This window comes from Panulirus ornatus, chromosome 37, assembly GCF_036320965.1.
Source record: "Panulirus ornatus isolate Po-2019 chromosome 37, ASM3632096v1, whole genome shotgun sequence".
Classification (NCBI taxonomy): domain Eukaryota; kingdom Metazoa; phylum Arthropoda; class Malacostraca; order Decapoda; family Palinuridae; genus Panulirus; species Panulirus ornatus.
In genome coordinates, this window is record NC_092260.1 from 16,335,011 (window position 1) to 16,360,542 (window position 25,532).

The 25,532-nt window shown below is 40.1% G+C and overlaps 1 protein-coding gene across 3 annotated transcripts in view; it reads right to left on the reverse strand.

Annotated features, from left to right (window-relative positions):
• Su(dx) (Suppressor of deltex) overlaps positions 1-25,532 on the reverse strand; it is a 71,489-nt gene that overhangs the window by 40,359 nt on the left and 5,598 nt on the right. For 2 of the 3 annotated variants that reach the window (XM_071683851.1, XM_071683852.1), the window contains exons 2-7: positions 24,177-24,250; positions 20,738-20,882; positions 15,729-15,910; positions 11,344-11,442; positions 4,330-4,944; positions 382-523 (exon numbers count right to left, since the gene is read on the reverse strand). In XM_071683851.1, coding sequence (XP_071539952.1) covers positions 382-523; positions 4,330-4,944; positions 11,344-11,442; positions 15,729-15,910; positions 20,738-20,882; positions 24,177-24,225 — 1,232 coding nt within the window. In that variant the 5' untranslated portion in view covers positions 24,226-24,250. The remainder of the gene's footprint in view (positions 1-381; positions 524-4,329; positions 4,945-11,343; positions 11,443-15,728; positions 15,911-20,737; positions 20,883-24,176; positions 24,251-25,532) is intronic. The other variant, XM_071683853.1, reaches the window with a different exon arrangement.

The following is a 25,532-nucleotide window of genomic DNA, read 5'->3' on the forward strand; positions in this document are numbered from 1 at the left end:
TTGTCCAACAGTAAATTACAACTTCATGACCAGCATGTGTTTTCACAAACTGTGTCAACTATAGAATATATATTTCATTTATTACCGTTCCCTCTTAAGTTGCTTTTACAAAACAAAAAGCAGTTTTTTTTTCCTGTACTACATTTTCATACAACTGTCTAATTCTTCCTCATCCAATCCCTTTTCCTACCATTAACTAAATACAAAAATAAGAGGTTCTATGTATCTACCTATACTCATGCACAGAATTTGTGAACTTAACCTGTTATACAAAAAGATTTACATTTTTCCAGAAATTCAAATTTCACCAATAATTCCATAATAAATAATTTTTACTTTTAAACCATGATAATTTTATTAAATTGCAGAGTGCGAACTTACCCAGGAGGAAGAGGTTCTTCCTGACCACTTGAAGCACTGGTCTGACTAGTAATATTACTGCTACTGCTGGATGCTGAACCTGCACCACTGTTACTGTTACTTCCTCCACTGCCACCACTGCTTGGAACTGCATTATTACCATCTGTTGACCAGTACCAAGATGAAACAAATATAAAAAAAAGGATATAACTGAAGTATCCAAATATATAAATACAGGTAGCCATTAATCAATGAATTCTCATCTTTATATATCTATGTAAAGTTGAGTTCATCATGGAATAAGAACTACATTTAAAAAGAATTTTCCTTGAGAGAGGGGAATAAGGTTTACTGGTGTAAAATTACAAGACTGTCATTACATATCTATGTATCTGTACATCCTTTACTTCATATTCACTGACATAGGCACACAGGTAGTAAATGGAAGGCAACTACCCAAACAAAGGGATACTACTGCCTGAGTATCAGGAGAGTTAGTGATAAGCACAGTGAGCCAGCCCTACAGTGGCTGTCAAATTTCCCTCCCTGAACCAGGTTGCTGTCTTTTTCTTCTACCTCAAATACATTAAAATACATGGGCTTCTGGCATTCATTCTACAAACACATGCTTTCTTCATTATACATAACCATATATACATAATCATCTTACACAGTAAGTCCCTTGTTACAACAAAAATTCCAGATGAATGGAAGTTTGCCAATTTCAAACTGATATCAAAAAAAGGTAACATTTCACTGCCTGGAAATCAGCTTAATGTTTGTAGTTAGAAAACTTATGGAAACCATCATTCAAGACAGAATTGTAAACCATTTAGAGGATCACCACTTAATAAATGATTCTCAGCATGATCTTCAGCGAATCTGCTCATGTCATGACAAATCTACTTGATTTCTTTCATGATTAAATCAGAATGTATGATAAAAGTAAAGCAGATAAAGTCATCTGTGTAGATTTTTTTGAAAAGCACTTGATAAAGTTCTGCATCAAAGGTTACAAGCAAAAATTAAGTCACAGGGCACTGATAGGGTTATTCTCTGGTGGACAGGAAACTGGTTGACTATATGTAAAGAAAGAGTTGAGATTAATGGCCAGGCCTCAGAGGTTAGACATAACAAAAGGAGTGCCACAAGGATCAATCTTGGGCCATTTCTCTTTCTCATATACATTAATGATATTGATAATGGGCTGCATAGCAAGATATCAAAATTCACTGATGATACAAAACTGGGAAATAAATCAACAAATGAACTTGAACATCAACAGCTTCAAATTGATGCAGACAAACTAATGGGCTGGGCTCATAGGTGGCCAAATAATCTTAATATCAGTAAGTGCAAAGTTTTCCATAGCAGCAAAAACAAAAAGGCAAGCCATAGTATGAATTCTGTTAAACTACAAAAGGTAAAAGTAGAAAAAGACTTGTGTGTAATAGTCTATGGAGACCTAAAATCAAGCAAGAAGTACACAGAAGCTGTGAGAAGAGCAAGCATAATTTTTGGATTCATAGGCTTCATTCTCATCTTATACTGTGTTCAGTTTTGGTTATCCTACCAAAAAAATGATGATTCCAAGATCCTGTGAGTAATCAAATGACTTGAATCTATTTAGTTTAGAAAAGAGAAAGCTGAGAGGTGACCTAATACAAATATTCAAACGGATTTTATAATCTTGATCTATACAATTATTTAAGACTTGATTCACCTGATTTGACTTGCAGTAAAGGATACAAATTTGTGGGCAACTATTTTACCTCAAAAGGGGTGAGGTACTTTTTCTTCAACAGCACTGCTAACATACAGAACAATCTGCCAATTAGAGTGTTTGAAAGCAGAACTATATATACATACCAGGATAGACTTGATAAATATATCACTTCAAGTCTACGACATACATTGTATCACATTTTAATACAGAAAGATGCCCTGTCTGTCTATCTTCAGTCTGTAAACACAGAGAAGAAATTGCAAGGTACTTCATGACTAACCACTGCATTCAGTTGCTAATAATTCAACCACTTTCGTGGTAAGACAGAAACTGCTGGCTGCAATTTTGAATACTGTATAGAAATGAGGTAAGGAAAGGGAAACTGGACATGCATGATTAATTCACTAAACAGAGTCATCTATCATTCAGGGTGTGGTGGCCAGGGAGGGAGATGTTGTGTTGAGGAACAGTATGGTGGCAAGGGAGGATGTGGTAACCAAGGAGGGTGGGAGCAGTGGTGGTGAGGGAGGGTGCGATAGCCTAGGAGGGAGAGCATGCTGATGATTAGAGAGTGAGTGGTGGCCAAAGAGGGAGGGAGAGGTAAGGGGTAAGGGAGGATGTGATAGCCCTTTACAGGAGCAAACCGATGTGGGCCCAAAACTGTCAGTTTTCTCTAAAAAATCGACTTTGAGGTGATCTCAAAATACTTTTCCAAACATTAAATAATTCAGACATATATGAGAATTTCTTTATGCATGATAAGATTCAACGGTTAGAAATATTGTATGAAGATAAAAGAAAGGATATGTAATGGCTGGATAGGCTAGACACTGGAATAAACTACCTCCACATGCAATGAATCCAAACATTATCACTGCATTCAAATCAAGGCTTGAAAAACACTTCAACGATATGTTATCAATAAATAATTCATATAAAACAAATAAACCTTAACCCTGTCTTTCATTTTCAGAACCTAGGCCAGTGTAGGAGGTTCTTTCAACTGGTAAGAAATTTGTTTTATCTTTACCCTTTGCACTTTCCAATAAAATTTCCAAGGTATTATGTTCTTCATATACTGCATAGTGCTACTGCTAACCTTTCTTCAAGCCAACAGTTGGGCTGGTGGGAGGGGAAAGTGAGAAGGTATCTTGTGCTCTACTAATCTAACTCTATATACACATCTTGTGCTCTACTATTCTACCTCTATATACACATAATCTTGTCAAGAACCTTCAAGTCTTCTGTAGTCTATCATTCACAATGACCCCAGATCTATATTCCTCTGCATAATTCTTCATGCTCTGGGTCTCCTGATCAGCTAAAAAATTTGCTAACATTTCCCTGCTCCCTACAGTCAATTGATTTTGTATGTGTTTTAGTCCTTTCCTTACAGTAAGCAGCTGATGAAATTTTTGCTTCTACATCTCCCTGCCAACTAAGGTTAACTGATTTTGTATGCATCTTCGTCCTTTCCTCTAAATGTATAATCCCTATGACATCTAGAAAAGACCCATTGGCCTTTCCTCACTTTCTAACAAAATGACCTTTCCTCTGATGTACCTCCTCAGTCCCCTCAACTAAAGTGAATATTTTTTCATACCCATGACGACATTTCTCAGATTCCTAATTTTCTCTTTCATCTCAGGACACCCTTCAGGATGCATTTATTCAACTCCTCCTCTAGTTCTGTTAACCTCTGACCTTCCTTCTCACAATCTAACATAGCATCCCCAAACTTCTTTGTTTTCTGGTGGTTCCTATTTCATCTCTCCCTCTTGTCTCTGCCTTGTTGACCTTGTTGTGACTGACTAGTACTTATACATTTCATTTTTTTTATCCATTTTTTTGAGTCCATACCAGATTGCTGTTCAATTTGAATGCTGTTGGTGTTTGTTGACAACCTTGCCCTGGCTTTCCTATGTAATTTCTCTGTCTTTTTCTAGACCTCTATTTTTTCTTTCTTGACTCAGGTAATATAGTTGATCCCTAAAAGTAATATAGTAGATCCTAAAAGTAATATAGTAACAGAAATGAAGCTCAGAAGCAGAAAATAACCTCAATCCTGAGGAGAATCTAAATCTTTATCTGACAATGAGAGTCCCCTTTTGGTTATAATAAAATTATACTCCATTTTGTCAAGTCATAGCTGCACTTATACTGTAAATCTTTGCTACAATTTTGTGTGTGTGTGTGTGTGTGTGTGTGTGTGTGTACTATAAAAATAGGCATTATCAACGAACCTGAGTTACGCTTATTTCTATGGGCACGATGGTGTCGATTAGCAGCTCTGGGTGCCACCACAGGAGGAGTGGGTCTGGGAACTGGGGAGGAGGAAGCAGAAGAAACTGTACTAGCTGGAAGCTGACCATTGATGGTGCTACTGTTTGGAAGTGCAGGATGAATAACTTGATGGTTAGCCTGAGGCACAACTGGAGTAGCTGTTGGAGTAGATGATGATGATCTGGGAGTCCCACTTGGTCCATTTGGTGTACTAGTAGGTGTCCCATTTTGACTACCAGTACCCTCAGTTGGACTCTCTCCTCCTAGGACCAAAATGGCTGACCCATTGCTAACACTCTTCTTGGGTCGCACACTTGGGTGTGTAGAAGACTGGCCATCACTGTTAATAGCTGGAAGCTGTGGGAGTGGGTTCTGCATGCCTGAATTATGGGTGACAGTAGAGACTGCAGATGATGTGCCACTGGCTGAAGGTATGGCAGGTAGTGCCCCTGCAGCAGGAGTTGTGTCTGGCTCTCTCTGCCTGGGTGGTGGAGGGACTGGTGGGGGGGTTTTGCTTCCTACACGAACGGTCACAGTATTCCCACCACTAACATTACCGCCACTAACATGTACAACTGGAGCAAAGAGAATACAACTGGAATTAATACAAATTTACACTATCTACAACAGCATCATACCAATCATTCTCAAAACCCTACAATGTTGGATCTTTCTGCATTCACAGCAGTGACAAAAACATACACTTCCCTGCAGAAATCAGAAACTTATCATCTCTAAATAATTTAGTATAAAAAAAAGCCAAAATCACCACTTATACATGAGGAAAATGATGGGAGATACCCGAGTCAACATATCTCAGAGAAGCAAAACATTTGTTGAATAATTCTATCATACTCCTTCAATAAAGCAGCTGTATGGAATGTATGAAATGATACACTAAACATATGATTGTTTCCATTATAGTACATGGAAAAGGCGAGATAACTGGAAATTTAATGGTCTATGATGAGGTCTGCTCAAGGAAAGTAACAAGATCTTATATTCCCAATTAACATAATGGAGACAAGACAGAAATAATGAAGGCTCTTCCCCAACACATTGTTCTCTTTGGCACATCAGCCAGCAAGAAAAAGATGTGAAGGAGCACAATGCAGTTTGGATGGAACATGCTGACATCAAACAATGTGTATATGTGTATATGTTGATATGTATAAGCATGTTTATGTGTATGTATGGGCATTTATGTATATATACATGTGTATATGAGCGGATTGGCCATTCTTTGTCTGTTTACTGGTGTTACCTTGCTGACATGGGAAACAGAGATTATGATAAAAAAAATATTTTTTTCACACATATTTGCCATTTCCTGCATTAGCAAGGTAGCATTAAGAACAGAGGACTGAGCCTAAGAGGGAAAATCCTCACTTTCATAAATATTCGCTATTTCCAGTGTTAGCAAGGTAGCGTTAAGAACAGAGGAATGAGACTTACAGGGAATATCCTCACATGGCCCCCTTTTCTGTTCTTTTTTTGGAAAATAAAAAAAAAAATACGAGGGGAGGATTTCCAGCCCCCGCTCCTTCCCCTTTTAGTCACCTTCTACAACAAGCAGGGAATATGTGGGACATATTCTTTCTCCCCTATCCCCATTCACTCATACTCTAACTGTCGTGTATAATGCACCGAAACCAGGGCTCCCTATCCACATCCAGGCCCCACAGACTTTTCCACGTTTTGCCCCAGGCATTTAACATGCCCTGGTTCAGTTCACTAACAGCATGTTGACCCTGGTATACGGCACTGTTTCAATATACTCTATTGCATGCATGCCTCACCCTCCTGCATCTTCAGGCCCTGATCACTCAAAATCTTTTCCACTCCAACCTTCCACCATCAATTTGGTCTCCTGCTTCTCCTTGTTCCCTCCACCTCTGACACATATATCCTCATTGTCAACCTTTCCTTACTCATTCATTCCATATGTCAAAACTATTTCAACACACCCTCTTCTGCTCCCTCAACCTCACTCTTTTTGCTACCACACATCTCTCTTACCCTTTCATTACTTAACCAAACCAGGGAGTTCCTGAAGGGAGCAAGCATCAGAGATATGCGTAGATAGTGATTGTCATTTGCTAAAGAAATTTAATGAATTGGGGGAAACACAGGTTGGTCCCAATCAACGATTTACTTCTTTAATATACATGGAGTCAATCTATGCTGACAGTAATTTTTATTCATCTATCTTACTTCAGTATGGAGCAACAAAACAAGTGTAAGACAATTATACATAAGGATAGTTAAAAAACTAGGTATAAAATATTATGAAACTAATGGAAATGGGTCTCAAAAGTCAAACTCTCACAAAACTTTCACAACTGACTTAGTTTTCACACTAAGTTCCACAATATTAGCGGAACATTTGAAATACAAAAACATTTATGTATTTATTATACTTTATCGCTGTCTCCCGCATTACTGAGGTAGCGCAAGGAAACAGACAAAAGAATGGCCCAACCCACCCCCATACACATGTATATACATACACGTTCACACAGGCACATGTACATACATCTCAACATTTACACATATATACACACACAGACACACATACATACTTGTGTACATAATTCATAGTCTGCCCTTATTCATTCCCGTCGCCACCCCGTCACACATGAAATGACACCCCTTCCCCCCGCATGCGCATGAGGTAGCGCTAGGAAAAGACAACAAAGGCCACATTCGTTCACACTCAGTCTGTAGCTGTCATGCAATAATGCACCAAAACCACAGCTTCCTTTCCACAACCAGGCCCCACAGAACTCTCCATGGTTTACCCCAGACGCTTCACATGCCCTGGTTCAATCCACTGACAGCATGTTGACCCCGGTATACCACATTGTTCCAATTCAATGATCCAATTCCTTGCACGCCTTTCACCCTCCTGCATGTTCAGGCCCCGATCACACAAAATCTTTTTCACTCCATCTTTCCACCTCCAATTTGGTCTCCCACTTCTCGTTCCCTCCACCTCTGACACATATATCCTCTTGGTCAATCTTTCCTCACTCATTCTCTCCATGTGACCAAACCATTTCAAAACACCCTCTTCTGCTCTCTCAACCACACTCTCTTCATTACCACACATCTCTCTTACCCTTTTATCACTTACTCGATCAAACCACCTCACATCAAATATTGTCCTCAAACATCTCATTTCCAGCACATCCACCCTCCTCCGCACAACTCTATCTATAGCCCACGCCTCGCAACCATATAACATTGTTGGAACCACTATTCCTTCAAACATACCCATTTTTGCTTTCCGAGATAATGTTCTCGACTTCCACACATTCTTTAACACTCCCAGAACTTTCGCCCCCTCCCCCACCCTATGATTCACTTCCGCTTCCATGGTTCCATCCGCTGCCAAATCCACTCCCAGATATCTAAAACACATCACTTCTTCCAGTTTTTCTCCATTCAAACTTACCTCCCAAATGACTTGTCCCTCAGCCCTACTGTACCTAATAACCTTGCTCTTATTCACATTTACTATCAGCTTTCTTCTTTCACACGCTTTACCAAACTCAGTCACCAGCTTCTGCAGTTTCTCACATGAATCAGCCACCAGCACTGTATCATCAGCGAACAACAAGTGACTCACTTCCCAAGTTCTCTCATCCACAACAGACTGCATACTTGCCCCTCTTTCCAAAACTCTTGCATTCACCTCCCTAACAACCCCATCCATAAACAAATTAAACAGCCATGGAAACATCACGCACCCCTGCCGCAAACCAACATTTAGTGAGAACCAATCACTTTCCCCTCTTCCTACTCGTACACATGCCTTACATCCTCGATAAAAACTTTTCACTGCTTCTAACAACTTGCCTCCTACACCATACATTCTTCATACCTTCCACAGAGCATCTCTATCAACTCTATCATATGCCTTTCCAGATCCATAAATGCTACATGCAAATCCATTTGCTTTTCTAAATATTTCTCACATACTTTCTTCAAAGCAAACAACTGATCCACACATCCTCTACCACTTCTGAAACCACACTGCTCTTCCCCAATCTGATGCTCTGTACATGCCTTCACCCTCTCAATCAATACCCTCCCATATAATTTCCCAGGAATACTCAACAAACCTATACCTCTGTAATTTGAGCACTCATTTATATCTCCTTTGCCTTTGTACAACGGTACTATGCAAGCATTCCGCCAATCCTCAGGCACCTCAGCATGAGTCATACATACATTAAATAACCTTACCAACAAGTCAACAATACCATCACCCCAATTCTTAATAAATTCCACTGCAATACCATCCAAACCCGCTGCCTTGCCGGCTTTCATCTTCCGTAAAGCTTTTACTACCTCTTCTCTGTTTATCAGATCACTCTCCCTAACCCTCTCACTGTTCACACCACCTTGACCAAAACACCCTATATCTGCCACTCTGTCATCAAACACATTCAACCAACCTTCAAAATACTAAATCCATCTCCTTCTCACATCACTTGTTATCACCTCCCCATCAGCCCCCTTCACTGATGTTCCCATTTGTTCCCCTTGTTCCCTGGATAATAAGATGAAGAAAAATGCCAGGCTCCCAATGCTTAATTTTCAAGTCAATATATACTCTATGTTATGAAAACAAAGGGAAATCTAATAACCATGAAAAAGAAAATTGGGCCATTTACAATGAGATCTCTATCCAGTGAAATGAGGTTTATGATTCAGAAAAATCACAATTAAGCCATAATCAAATCATCACTCAGTTCTAGATTAGGTTAGGCATGTTTCTATAATTTGTTTTGATTCAATTTTAGGTGAAGGTTCACTCCAGCTGTGCAGCCTTATTTTGAATTATTTACTCACTATACTTCATTATCTGACTTTCAGTAAAGTGAAATAAGATAATCTAGTATCAAAAATATGAAACCTAACTCACAAATTAACAATACATACATGCATAAGAAAACTAGTTTCCAAACTAACAACATACACATGCATATCAGCAATCAGTGAAGCCATGAAAAACTGACCTACCTAACCTAGGCTGTAATGTATGTCATACAGAACCTAAAATGAGGAAGTTTACTCCAGCAGTGCAGCTTTGCTTTTAGAAATTTTCATCACTATATTTTGTCTCGGCCTACAGAATAATAAAATGCAAGAATATACCAATGAAACTACAAAAATGAAGTCTAAGATAACAGTAAATTCACACAAGAATCAATGAAATCATAAAAACAAATTAATATCTTACCAAACCTAACCAAGGACTACCTTAGTATCATCTTGGAACTAGTTTAACATAATCAAGAATCTGACATAAAATTACCTTGGACTTGACCAAGTCATAACATTCACCTTAAACCAGAACTCACTATTTTCATGCTGAAATGTTACCTCTGAGATATACCTCCACCAGCAAGACCAAACAGTTGAAGGATATCTAAAAACACTGTCTATGTAAGTATTTATTTATTTTTATTTTGCTTTGTCGCTGTCTCCCGCGTTTGCGAGGTAGCGCAAGGAAACAGACGAAAGAAATGGCCCAACCCACCCCCATACGCATGTATATACATACACGTCCACACACGCAAATATACATACCTATACATCTCAATGTGCACATATATATACACACACAGACATATACATATATACACATGTACATAATTTAATTTTCCAAAAGAAGGAACAGAGAAAGGGGTCAGGTGAGGATATTCCCTCTAAGGCCCAGTTCTCTGTTCTTAACGCTACCTCGCTAACGCGGGAAATGGCAAACAGTATGAAAAAAAAAAACCAATTCATACTGTCTGCCTTTATTCATTCCCATCGCCACCTCGCCACACATGGAATAACATCCCCCTCCCCCCCTCATGTGTGCGAGGTAGCGCTAGGAAAAGACAACAAAGGCCACATTCGTTCACACTCAGTCTCTAGCTGTCACGTAATAATGCCCGAAACCACAGCTCCCTTTCCACATCCAGGCCCCACACAACTTTCCATGGTTTACCCCAGATGCTTCACATGCCCTGATTCAATCCATTGACAGCACGTCGACCCCAGTATACCACATCGATCCAATTCACTCTATTCCTTGCCCACCGTTCACCCCCCTGCATGTTCAGGCCCCAATCACACAAAATCTTTTTCACTCCATCTTTCCACCTCCAATTTGGTCTCCCACTTCTCCTCGTTCCCTCCACCTCCGACACATATATCCTCTTGGTCAATCTTTCCTCACTCATTCTCTCCATGTGCCCAAACCATTTCAAAACACCCTCTTCTGCTCTCTCAACCATGCTCTTTTTATTTCCACACATCTCTCTTTACCCTTACATTACTTACTCGATCAAACCATCTCACACCACATATATGTCATAAATAGTAACACTGCATGACATAAACCCTTAACCAACATTTTTCTGATCCTTCCAGCCTACCTAATGGCGGGGTTCAGACTGATAGTTAGTATTTTTGATACTGCTCTCTGGGCAATGGCTTCATCAGCACCAGTGGAACTGATATTTTCTTTTGTTGTGTTTGCTTATTCACTTAGAAGAGGATCACTGTCTGACACACCGTTACAGAGCCCTAGTGTTATAACAACAAAGATAAAAGGCAGACTAATTCCATCAACCAGAGGAGTCTATCAATATGACAACTTTGTCTACAAAATCAATAGTTAACTTCATGTGGTTACCAAAAATTATGGGTCACTATACCTTTAACTTAATGTAAGAAATTCTACGCTATCTTTCCGAGCAAGACCTAAAGAAGATCTTGGTCCATTAGTATCCTCAGCTCAATGTATGGTTTTAAACAGAATGAAGAGAAAGTGTACACAACTCCTTTAATATTCAACTATTTCAACACAAAAATAAGACCAACTGATGTATAAACCTATACATTAACATTCAATCAACAAATTAAAAATATCAAGCAATAACGGTAATGAAAAAAAGTAGAGCAATAATTACCTGTAGGAAGATTGTAATTGGTTTCCCTTTGTCTGGCACCAGCAGTGGTTAAACTGCGAAGACCATCAAGAACGACAGTGATAGTAGGAGTTGGTGATACTGAAATTGAAATACAAATATAAATGTAAGTCAATTAGTTATCTTCAGTTCATACACAATTGATTCTCCTGTTTAAGTTAGGTAGTGTCAAGAACAAATGAAAAAATGGCCTCATTTGCATGCATGCACCAAAGCCTACCACCCACAGCCAGGCCCCACATATCAATGTAAAGTTTACCGTGTCCACTTCAAATGCCATGGTTCTGCCTTCCAACAGCACACTGTTCTCCTTATACCAAATTGATCCAATTCATTCTACCTAATGCATACCACTTACCCTTATGAATGTTCAAAACCTGATAATACAAAGCCTCTTTCACTCCATCCTACCTTGATCTCCCCCTCTCCCTTTCTCCCTCCAATTCAGACATACTGATGCTCTTAGACTTTCTTCATTAATCTTATATTTGAACCAATTCAACACACAATGGTCAGCTCTTTCACTTATTGTTACTTCAATCAACCTACCTCACACCACACATTGCCCTTTGGTATTCCACTTCCAACACATCCATCCCCTTTCGTTCTTTCACATTCAGGGTCTCTGACTTACATCGATACAACAACTATACCTTCAAACATATCCATCTTTGCCCCATAAATATGTAAAGATATTCAGTTGAAACATATGAGACAAGAATAATGCTCAAAGAAAACAGTAAGACTTTTTCTGCAATTCAAGATTGGACTTAGTACTAATGAATATATTACAGTGGCATTCACATGTACGAAATGCAGTAATTTACTTCAAAAAATACAGACAGACCTTGATTAACATTATTTTGCAGTTTTATCATTAAATAATCATAACCAGTCTTATCCCTGGGGATAGGGGAGAAAGAATACTTCCCATGCATTCCTCACGTGTCGTAGAAGGCGACTAAAGGGGACGGGAGCGGGGAGCCAGAAACCCTCCTCTCCTAGTATTTTAACGTTCTAAAAGGGGAAACAGAAGAAGGAGTCACGCAGGGAGCGCTCATCCTCCTCGAAGGCTCAGACTGGGGTGTCTAAATGTGTGTGGATGTAACCAAGATGAGAAAAAAGGAGAGATAGGTAGTATGTTTGAGGAAAGGAACCTGGATGTTTTGGCTCTGAGTGAAATGAAGCTCAAGGGTAAAGGGGAAGAGTGGTTTGGGAATGTCTTGGGAGTAAAGTCAGGGGTTAGTGAGAACACAAGAGCAGGGGAAGGAGCAGAACTACTCCTGAAACAGGAGTGGTGGGAGTATGTGATAGAGTGTAAGAAAGTAAACTCTAGATTCATATGGGTAAAACTGAAAGTTGATGGAGAGAGATGGGTGATTATTGGTGCATATGCACCTGGGCATGAGAAGAAAGATCATGAGAGGCAAGTGTTTTGGGAGCAGCTGAATGAGTGTGTTAGTGGTTTTGATGCACAAGACCGGGTTATAATGATGGGTGATTTGAATGCAAAGGTGAGTATGTGGCAGTTGAGGGAATAATTGGTATACAGGGGGTGTTCAGTGTTGTAAATGGAAATGGTGAAGAGCTTGTAGATTTATGTGCTGAAAAAGGACTGGTGATTGGGAATACCTGGTTTAAAAAGAGAGATATACATAAGTATACGTATGTAAGTAGGAGAGATGGCCAGAGAGCATTACTGGATTACGTATTAATTGATAGGCACGCGAAAGAGAGACTTTTGGATCTTAATGTGCTGAGAGGTGCAACAGGAGAGATGTCTGATCATTATCTTGTGGAGGCAAAGGTGAAGATTTGTAGAGGTTCTCAGAAAAGAAGAGAGAGTGTTGGGGTGATGAGAGTGGTGAGAGTGAGTGAGCCTGGGAAGGAGACTTGTGTGAGGAAGTACCAGGAGAGACTGAGTACAGAATGGAAAAAGGTGAGAACAAAGGAAGTAAGTGGAGTGGGGGAGGAATGGGATGTATTTAGGGAAGCAGTGGTGGCTTGCGCAAAAGATGCTTGTGGCATGAGAAGCGTGGGAGGTGGGCAGATTAGAAAGGGTAGTAAGTGGTGGGATGAAGAAATAAGATTATTAGTGAAAGAGAAGAGAGAGGCATTTGGACATTTTTTGCAGGGAAAAAATGCAAATGAGAGGGAGATGTATAAAAGAAAGAGGCAGGTCAAGAGAAAGGTGCAAGAAGTAAAAAAGAGGGCAAATGAGAGTTGGGGTGAGAGAGTATCATTAAATTTTAGGGAGAATAAAAAGATGTTTTGGAAGGAGGTAAACAAAGTGCATAAGACAAGGGAACAAATGGGAACTTCAGTGAAGGGGGCTAATGGGGAGGTGATAACAAGTAGTGGTGATGTGAGAAGGAGACAGAGTGAGTATTTTGAAGGTTTGTTGAATGTGTTTGATGATAGAGTGGCAGACATAGGGTGTTTTGGTCGAGGTGGTGTGCAAAGTGAGAGGGTTAGGGAAAATTATTTGGTAAAAAGAGATGTGGTAGTAAAAGCTTTGCGGAAGATGAAAGCCGGCAAGGCACTGGGTTTGGATGGAATTGCAGTGGAATTCATCAAAAAAGGGGGTGACTGTATTGCTGACTGGTTGGTAAGGTTATTTAATGTATGTATGATTCATGGTGAGGTGCCTGAGGATTGGCGGAATGCTTGCATAGTGCCACTGTACAAAGGCAAAGGGGATAAGAGTGAGTGCTCAAATTACAGAGGTATAAGTTTGTTGAGTATTCCTGGGAAATTATATGGAAGGGTATTGATTGAGAGGGTGGATGCATGTACAGAGCATCAGATTGGGGAAGAGCAGTGTGGTTTCAGAAGTGGTAGAGGATGGGTGGATCAGGTGTTTGCTTTGAAGAATGTATGTGAGAAATACTTAGAAAAGCAAATGGATTTGTATGTAGCATTTATGGATCTGGAGAAGGCATATGATAGAGTTGATAGAGATGCTCTGTGGAAGGTATTAAGAATATATGGTGTAGGAGGCAAGTTGTTAGCAGTGAAAACTTTTTATTGAGGATGTAAGGCATGTGTACATGTAGGAAGAGAGGAAAGTGATTGGTTCTCAGTGAATGTAGGTTTGCGGCAGGGATGTGTGATGTCTCCATGGTTGTTTAATTTGTTTATGGATGGGGTTGTTAGGGAGGTGAATGCAAAAGTTTTGGAAAGAGGGGCAAGTATGCAGTCTGTTGTGGATGAGAGAGCTTGGGAAGTGAGTCACTTGTTGTTCGCTGATGATACAGCACTGGTGGCTGATTCATGTGAGAAACTGCAGAAGCTGGTGACTGAGTTTGGTAAAGTGTGGGAAAGAAGAAAGTTGAGAGTAAATGTGAATACAAGTAAGGTTATTAGGTACAGTAGGGTTGAGGGTCAAGTCAACTGGGAGGTAAGTTTGAATGGAGAAAAACTGGAAGAAGTGAAGTGTTTTAGATATCTGGGAGTGGATTTGGCAGTGGATGGAACCATGAAGCAGAAGTGAATCATAGGGTGGGGGAGGGGGCGAAAATTCTGGGAGCCTTGAAGAATGTGTGGAAGTCGAGAACATTATCTCGGAAAGCAAAAATGGGTATGTTTGAAGGAATAGTGGTTCCAACAATGTTGTATGGTTGTGAGGCATGGGCTATGGATAGAGTTGTGCGTAAGAGGGTGGAGGTGCTGGAAATGAAATGTTTGAGGACAATATGTGGTGTGAGGTGGTTTGATCGCGTTAGTAATGTAAGGGTAAGAGGGATGTGTGGTAATAAAAAGAGTGTGGTTGAGAGAGCAGAAGAGGGTGTTTTGAAATGGTTTGATCACATGGAGAGAATGAGTGAGGAAAGATTGACCAAGAGGATATATGTGTCAGAGGTGGAGGGATCGAGGAGAAGTGGGAGACTAATTTGGTCTCCCACTTCTCCTCGTTCCCTTCACCTCTGACACATATATCCTCTTTGAATTTTCATACATATGTGCCATTTCCCGTGTTAGCGAGGTAGCGTTAAGAACAGAGGACTGAGCCCTAGAGGGAATATCCTCACTTGGCCTCCTCTGTCTCTTCTTTTGGAAAATTAAAAACAGGAGGGGTGGATTTCCAGTGTGAGCAGATGTGGTCTTTTTTCGTCTGTTCCTAGAACAACCTTGCTGATGCGGGCAAAGGCAATCAAGCATGAAAAAATAATAATTTTCACTGGCAGCCTTTATTTTGGTGTGCAGAGAGTGGTTTGAAAATCCAAGGAACTTACTTATCTTTGCCTAAAAGTTCTTTACAAATATCAATTGCTGTTTACTACTCAACAGAGAGTGCAATACAACCTAAATTTCACAAATTAACTGAAGAGTATTCCTTCTGCCAACTGAAGGAAGAATGCACTTACCAACTGATGGAACATTGCTGGCTGGTGGACTGAGAGATAGTGTGTGAGTTGAACTTGACTTGCCATCATTTAGTGCTACTACATCAGCCAGATTAATAGTTGCTTCCCCAATAAGCGAGTCCCTGACAAGTGTGTGATGGTCACTGACACGAAACACTAGCACTGAGTCCTTTGTCACCAACCTATTGGGAAAAACAATAGTTTAATCTTGATTATCAAAGATGTATTTTCTTATGAGATGCTTGACACCATTCTGTAATAAAGTACATGCATGTCTTATAAAGTATTCTAACAAGGGACTACCTATCAAATAAGGTTAGAGGATAATCACATATCTATCATGTATACTTTTTCCTATACTCAAAGTAGGATAACAAGCAGAATCCTAACATACATTATGTATATCAAAAAATATAACAGTAATGAAAACTTGTGGAGATAACCTTTTCAAAGCAGGTGATATGGCTGGGGCAAAAGCATGCCCATGTCAAGGCAGCCTCACATAAAAGATAAGTTAGTAAGCATGAGAAAAAAGAACACAGCACAAATTAAACTGAATTCCCAACTCTTAAAGACTGAGAGGTTATAGAAAAAGGAAAAAAAGAGAAAGATGAGAATTCCACAGCTTCACTGTTCAAGAAAGAGTATCACAGAAAAAGGAAAAAAAAGAGAAAGATGAGAATTCCACAGCTTCACTGTTCAAGAAAAAGAGGTATCACAGAGGCAAAGCCTTACATGGCTCGTATCCACATGGAAGTTATAGGAAGCAGCAGTCAAAACACTGGGGCTGGGACACATGAAGACAACTCAAGAAAAGTGGCCAAAATAATATCTGAAGAACAGAGATAGGGAAGCAGAATCTTGGCAGATGGAAAGGGCATCTGAAGAGAAGTGTTGACAGAAGAGGTAACATGGCAAAAGGCTTTTGATTCTATCTGGCAAAAAAAAAAAAAAAAAAAGGTGAAGAAAGAGCCATCCCAGATATGAGCAGTACTCTATACTTGGGCAAATGAAGCCCCTTTACATATATAATAGCTTTTCACAAGAAAAATAACTGTGCTTTATGTGATAAGTTAAGGATATTGGGGTAAAAGAACAACTGCTAGATGGTGTGAAAGCCTTCTATATATTTTCTTTTATACTGAAGCTCCAGTCATGGACAGAAGTCCACATCAAGGCAGGGCCTAAATTGAAATATAGAATGAATTATGAAATGGAAAAAGAAAATGAAAAGTACTTATGAATTTTGGAGGAATTGAAAGACCTGTCTTTTGAAATGTGCCAGGTCAGAGTTATTGGAAAAGACATGAAAAGGTAAAGAGTTCTATATATTTTCTTTTATACTGAAGCTCCAGTCATGGACAGAAGTCCACATCAAGGCAGGGCCTAAATTGAAATATAGAATGAATTATGAAATGGAAAAAGAAAATGAAAAGTACTTATGAATTTTGGAGGAATTGAAAGACCTGTCTTTTGAAATGTGCCAGGTCAGAGTTATTGGAAAAGACATGAAAAGGTAAAGAGTTCTAAAGCTTCAACATGTAGGGAAATCAGATATCAAAACAGCCCACCCTTGAGTTGCCGATGGCCACACAATAGCCATGGGATGCATCAGCTTGTTGAGTATTGTGTGGTCTACTTAGTGGTGGGGGCACACAAGCAGCCTGCTCTCGTGAGCAAAAATCAAAGCAATACCTATAGAAGAGGGAAAGTGAACAAACATTGCAGTGTAGGGTAAGGGGGTCAACTTTAGAAGTTAGCCTGGGACAGTTTATAAGGTGGATCACTTTCGACTCTGTCAAGTAAGCGTACAGAGTTAGAACCACCCCAAATGTGAGTGCAGTACTCCATACAGGGATGAATCAATCCCTTGTATAAACAAAGCAACTGTTCAGAAGTTTTGACATCTAAACAGAACACCCAGTTTCTTAGAGGCAGACTTAGCTATTCCTGTAATGTGGGGTTTCCATGAAAGAGTGGATGTTACATTATTACTAAGTATGTCCATTGAGTCCAAAGGTGAAATTACAGAACCATCAAAGATGAGACAAATGTTGTCAGTTTTTGATGGATAGATGAGCAGAAACTGGGTCTTGGAGGCATTAAACTTAACAAGTTCTTGCTTACCCCACTGAGATATCCTGTCCAAGTCTGACTTTATTGAGGAAGCTGTGTCAAGACGAGATGCAGATTGAGTGAGAGATGAGGGAGCGCAACTGAAGGATGTGGATGAATGCAGTGTTAAGTTGTCAGTGTATGAGTGCATTGGATTATTTGTGGAGGAAAGGAAATCATAGAAAAAAAAAGAGAAAAAAGTGTACAGGACACCGCCACTGATGGAGAAAAGGGGGAGGTTGATCCCTTAACAACCACAGAGATAGACTGGCCAAAGAGAAAGCTAGATATGGAGCAAAGTGAGGGAGAGAAGCCAAAAGAGAAAAGCTTAGAGATGAGACCCCGATGCCACACCCAGTCAAAAGCCTTAGATATGTCAAGGGCAACTACATGTGACTCCCCAAAATCTTTCAGGGATGATGACCAGACATTAGCAAGATAAGAAAGAATATCATCATTGGATCTCGCCTTCCAGTCCAAGTCATCCTGATGATCAGAGAAGACTGTGATTTTCGAGGTGTTTAAAGATATGGGAGTTGAGGAGGGATTCAAAGACTCTGGAAATGGTAGATGTCAAAGCAATAGGATGATAGTTAGAGGAGTTAGAATAGTCACCCTCCTTAGGAATGGGATGTATCAAAGCATGCTTCCACGGAGAAGGAAATGCACGTGTAAGAGCAGATGGAGAGTTGAGAACAAGTTTTGCTATACATGTGTGTGTGAGGTAGGGCTCTGATGTTACCATAGTTTTTTAACATGTATTAACATATACATATGGATAAAGTACTAAGAGAGACGAAAGCAAAACTACGGAAAAGGGGTGTAGAGATGGAGCGTGGTGGTATGGTAGGATGGCAAATGATATGCCTAGTTGCAGGTGATACAGTGCTGTTTGCTAAAAGTATTAAAAGTGTTAAGGAGTTGCAGAATGTTGTAAAAGTATTTTATGATGTAAGTAAGAGTAGGTGATTGAACATAAATGCAAGTAAAAGTAAAGTAATGTTGTCTGGAAGGAAACAAATAAAAATATAGATTTTACAAAGCCTTATAGTGTAAGATACGACATGGGAGGAAAAATAGTGAAAGAATCTAAGTATTTAGGAACTATCTTGGGTAAGTTTGGTGATATGAAAGGAGAGATAAGGGGGTGAGCACTGCAGGGGTAGAAGAGTAACTGGGTCTCTTAATAGAGTAATGAATGGTGAAGATGTAAGTATGGAAATGAATAAAGGATTAAAGGACAGTAAAGTCCTTCTGACCTTGCCCTATGCATCCAAAATATGGACATGGATTGAGTCAAAGAGGTCAAGAATCCAGGCTGTGGAAATGAGTTATTTGAAAGGAGCATGTAGTATGAGAGGACTGAATTAATAGAGTAATGAGGGGTGTATGAAAGATTTGATATTATAGGGAATGAAAAGGGAATGAACTGTGGAGTGGCAGTGTGGATGAAACGTACTAATTTGAGGGGGGTATGGGCATGTGGAAAGAATGCAAGATGGAAAGTTTACAAGGAGAGTGAATGATGGTATGACTTTACGGGATGACATGGGAGGAGGACCAACTGTGACATGTGAAAATAGAGTGGAAGAATACTTGAGGGAGAGAAATGGGGGAAGAATGTGTGGAACTGTGTATGCAACGGAGGCATGTACAGACAAGGATAAGTGGAGACTCTTACTATGACCACCCTTTAATAGGAGTTCCCAGATGGAAATGGGCATTAGAAATGCAGGTAAACTGATAAGAGTGAGGTTTAAAAAAAGATGTTTAGAGGAAATTGCATTTTTGCACTGAATTTAACAAATTTACTGCTTTCCAAGCATATGTAAATGGAAGAAAGTGAAAACAGATACAAATAAAAGCAAGGTTATTAGGTTCACTGGGTTGAGGGACAGGTTACTTGGGGTAAGAGTGAATGGAGAAAAATTGGAGATGATTAAGTGCCTTAGATACCTGGGAATGGAAATGGCAGCAAACAGAACCATGGAACCAGAAGTGAGTTATAAGATAGGTGAAGGGTTTCAATGAATGGTCTGGGAGCACCAACAAATGTGTAGTAAGAGAGATCATTATCTGATAGGGTCAAAATGGGTATATCTGAAGGTATAGTATTCCCAACAATATAATATGGATGCGAGGCATGGGCTAAAGATAAGGCTGTTTGGAGGTGAGTGGATGTGTTAGAGATAAAATGTCTGAGGACATGTGGTGTAAGGTGGTTTGATTAAGAAAGTAATGACTGCAGAGTCAGCTCCCTGTGGTTGTTGGGGCGGTATGTGGTTTGTTGGACTATGGAGAAAGCCAGCTTGAACATCAATTTCCAACATGCCGTACAGAAGTCAGTCAATTGTGGACATTTCGAAAACACCGTCTGTGCTTTCAGTTCAAAAAATCAGTGCCATAAAGTTCAAGACAACATGGACACGTGTCGGTGCTAGCGGGTTTTATTCGTGATGCAAAGATTAATCACAAGTAATGTGCAGAAAGATACCATGAAGTATGATGTTCCCATCCTTTTGGGATCATGGATAACCGGTGAGATGTCATTCTCATGACATGCAGTAATTGGCCCGTGTTTCCAAGGTCGTGCGTGACTGGTTTGTTTGAGTGTGCACATGGCTGCATGTGGTAGTGTAGCTCTGTGTTCTCTTATGGCCTACTTTATATATCAATGGCCTTTGTATCAAAAACAATACAAGAAACTAAAATTCATTATTCATAAAACTACACAGACCACAGGGTAGAAAGACAATAATTATGAGACACTGCAGAACTAACCATAACAAGGGTCACAGAAATTACTTATCATACGTGTAACACAGAAGTCTTTAAGAAAATATACTGGCAAATAGTAAAAGAATGCTGGGAAACAACTGCAAACCATCACTTACACAGTGAATGTTTCATGCCATTTTGGATGAGCATTATGCTTGACATGCTGCGTTTTCTTCTGCTGCACACCATCCACCAGAAGTTCCACATAGGCCGATGGTTTATTGAAGATGCTACTAATACCAGACAACTCCCCACTTACAGCTGTAAGAAAAATTTTCAGAGGTACTTCAGGGATATGACATACCAAAAACTTGATCATTACCCACTATATCAAAGCTAAAATCTTGACTGTAAGGAGTTTGATATTAAGTTATTATATTGCTTATGAGAATATATATATCTGTCAATTTAAATGTCACAAGAATTGATATCTAGATTACATATATATTTATTCATTTTCATTATATTCAATCACCGTCTCCTGCATTAGCAAGGTGGCGCAAGGAAACCAACAAGGAATGGCCCAACCCACCGACATACACATGTATATACATAAACGCCCACACATGCACAAGTACATTCATATACATTTCAATGAATACATACATACATATACATACAGAGACATATACATATATACACAAGTACATATTCATATTTGCTTGTCATGCGTAATGCACTGAAACCACAGCTTCCTATCCACATCCAGGCCCCACAGACCATTCCATGGTTTACCCTAGATGCTTCACAGTCCACTGACAGCACGTCGGCCCCAATATACCTCATCGTTCCAATGCATCGTTCCTTGCATGCCTCTTACCCTCCTGTATGTTCCGGCCCCAATCGCTCAAAATCTCTTTCACTCCATCCTTCCACCAAAATTTGGTCTCTCCTTTCTTGTTCCCTTGACCTCTGTAACATATATTCTTTTTGTCAATCTTTCCTCACACATTCTCTCCATATCTCCAAACCATTTCAACACACCCTCTTCTGCTTTCTCAGCCACTCTCTTTATTTCCACACATCTCTCTTACCCTTTCATTACTTACTCGATCAAATCAACTCACACCACATATTGTCCTAAAATTTCATTTCCAACACATCCACCCTTCTCCATACAACCCTATGTATAGCCCATGCCTCACAACCATACAACATTGTTGGAACTACTATCCCTTCAAACATACCCATTTTTGCTCTCCGAGATAATGTTCTCTCCTTCCACACATTCTTCATCACTCCCACAACCTTTGCGCCCTCCCCAACCCTGTGACTAACTTGGGCTTCCATGGTTCCATCTGCTGCTTAAGTCTACTCCCAGATATCTAAAACACTTCACTTTCTCCAATTTTTCTCCATTCAAACTTATATCCCAATTAACTTGTCCCTCAACCCTAATGAACCTAATAACCTTACTCTTATTCACATTTACTCTCAACTTTCTCCTTTCACACACTTTTCCAAAGTCAGTCATCAACCTCAGATTGGAGAAGAGCAGTGTGGTTTCAGAAGTAGTAGAGGATGTGTGGATCAGGTGTCTGCTTTAAAGAACGTATGTGAGAAATACTTAGTAAAACAGATAAATTTGTATGTAGCATTCATGGATCTGGAGAAGGCATATGATAGGGTTGACACAGATGCTTTCTGGAAGGTTTTAAGAGTATATGGTGTGGGAAGTAAGTTGCTAGAAGCAGTGACAAGTTTTTACCAAGGATGTAAGGCATGTGTACGAGTAGGAAGAGAGGTGAGTGATTGGTTCCCAGTAAATGTTGGTTTGCGGCAGGGGTGTGTGATGTCCCCATGGCTGTTTAATTTGTTTATGGATGGGGTGGTTGGAGAGGTAAATGCAAGAGTTTTGGAGAGGGGCGAATATACAGGCTGTTGAAAGTGAGAAGGCCTGAGAAGTGATACACCACTGGTGGCTGATTCCAGTGAGAAACTGCAGAAGTTGGTGATTGAGTTTAGAAAAGTGTGTGAAACGAGAAAGTTGAGAGTAAATGTGAAGAAGAGCAAGGTTATTAGGTTCAGTAGGGTTGAGGGGTAAGTTAATTGGGATGTAAGTTTGAATGGAGGGAAGTTGGAGGAAGAGGAGTGTTTTAGATATCTGGGAGTGGACTTAGCAGCAAATGGAACCATGGAAGTGGAAGTGAGTCGCTGGGTATCAGAAGAGGCAAAGGTTTTGGAAGCAATGAAGAATGTGTGGAAGGAGGGAACGATATCGCAGAGAGTAAAAATGGGTATGTTTGAAGGAATAGTAGTTCCAACAATATCATATGGTTGCGAGGCATGGGCTATAGATGGAGTTGTAAGGAGGCGGGTGGATGTGTTGGAAATGAAATGTTTGAGGACAATATGTGGTGTGAGGTGGTTTCATCGAGTAGGTAATAAATGGGGAAGAGATATATGTGGAAATAAAAAGAGTGTGGTTGAGAGAGCAGAAGAGGGTGTGAAGAAATGGTTTGGAAATATGGAGAGAATGAGTGTGAAAAGGTTGGCAAAGAAGGTATGTGTCAGAGGTGGAGGAAACAAGAAGCAGGAGACCAAACTGGAGGTGGAAGGATGAAGTGAAAGAGATATAGAGCAAATGGGGCTTGAACATATAGGAGGGTGAGAGGTGTGCAAGAAATAGAGTGAATTGGAATGATGAGGTATACCAGGGTTGATGTACTGTCAAAGGACTGAACCAGGGAATGCAAAACGTCTGAGGTAAACCATGCAAAGGTCTGTGGGGCCTGGATCTGGATAGGGGGCTGGGGTTTCGGTGCATTACACATGACAGTTAGAAACCGAGAGTGAACAAATGTGGCCTGTTCTGTATATTTTCCTGGCACTAACTTGCTGAAGCAGAGGGTAGTGATGCTGTTTCCTGTGGGATGGGGTAGCGCCAGGAATGGATAAAGGCAAGCAAGTATGAATATGTATATGTGTACAGATGTATATGTCTATGTATGTGTACATATGTATATGTTGATACGTATATGTATGTATATGTGCGTGTATGGGCGTTTATGTGTATATATCTGTATATGAAGCAACTAAGGGAAACCATGGAAAGATTTATGAGGACTGGTTGTGGATATGGGTAGTGGTTCTGGTATGACGGACATGACTGCTAGAGAATGCAACAGGCATCTGAGCAAGAGTGATTAAACTATGATTGGGGGAGAAGAAAGATTTAAAGAAAAAACCTATCAAAATGAGAGGTATTTCTTAAGCAGAAGGATGAATGTTACAAGACTGTCCTGTGTTAGGTATTCTCTAAACCTCTGCCTGAAGAGCGTTAATAGGTGAATGACACCACTATTGTGGCAGACTCTGACCAGTCAAAGATGGGCCTGAAACAAAGATGCTGCCACTTCCATGGAATTGTGGTCCATGACAGGTGGGCAAACCTAACACCACCTACCCAGGTAAACAGTTATAAATTCCTGTATCACTCAATATCCAAGAAAAATCTCTTTACCCAAGGGCCATACCTGTTGAGGGGAGAAATAATGCCAATGAGGACCAGGGCCTCTACTTCTATCCGCATTATATCACTACAATATCACTAACCTGTGACACTCAGCTGGTGCAGGTGGCTGGCATTGGCGGCTTCAGACATTCTTTTATCAGCCTACCATCATAACCTGCAACAGAATAAGAAATGACCACATGTAAGTTAAAAGACAGAGTAGACAGGTGCAAATCAAGATGTTTGCACATTTTTGAAGCAACTTCATTATAAGGACAGGGGAAACAGAGGTGTGTGTTCAAATTACAGAGGTATAAATTTTCTGAACATACAAATTAAGTTATATGAATGAATGGTGAAAGAGAGGGTAGTGACATGTGCAGAGCATCAGACAGCGAAAGAACAACACAGTTGCAGGAGTGGCAGAGGATGTATGTGGTAATTATAGGTCTGGAGAAAGCATAAAATAAGATACTAAATGGAAGGTGTTACGTATATATGGTGTGGCAGGAAAGTTATCAAAAGCAGTGGAGTTTCTATCAAGACAGTAAGGCATGTGCACCAGTGGGTAAAGAGGATAGTGGGTGGTTCCAGGTGATGGCAGTTCTGAGGCAGGTGTGTGTTGTCACCATAACTGTGCAATTTGTTTATGAACTGGGTGATGGAGTTAAACACTAGGGTCTTGGAGAGAGGGGCAACTATAGCCTGTAAGGGGTGAAGAGGTCTGAGAAGTAAATCAGATGTAGTTTGCAGATAATACAGCAATGGTGGTAGGTTCAAGTGAGAAACTTGCAGAAGTTTATGTCTAAGTTTGGCATTGTGTGGAAGGAGAAAGCAGTGCAAAAATAAAACAGGTAAGCTTAGCTGAACAGAGAAAACTTGGAGGAAACGATTCAATTCCTAGAGAGTACATGGCAGCAAACAGAATCATGTTAGCTGAGGTGGGTTACTGGGTGGGTTGGCGGACACAGGTTCTGGACACACTGAAAAATGTGTGGAAAGAGAGGTCACTAATTAAGGGGGTAAAGAGGGTAAGTTTGAAGGTATAGCAATCCTGTTGATGAGAACATATGGAGGAGGGTGAATGTGTTGGAAATCAATTATTCAAGGACAATGCATGGTGTTAGGAGGGTGACTGAGTAAATAACGACAAGGTACAAGAAAGATGTGATAGTAATATTATGGTTAAGGGAGCTGAATACAGCGTGCTGACATATTTTGGATACATGAGGGGGTTGTTATTGCATGTGTGGCGGGGTGGCGTTCGGAAGGAATAAAGGCAGACAGTATGAATTATGTACATGTGTATATATGTATATGTCTGTGTGTATATATATATGTATACGTTGAGATGTACAGGTATGTATATTTGCCTGTGTGGACGTGTATGTATATACATGTGTATGTGGGTGGGGTGGGCCATTCTTTTGTCTGTTTCCTTGCGCTAACGCGGGAGA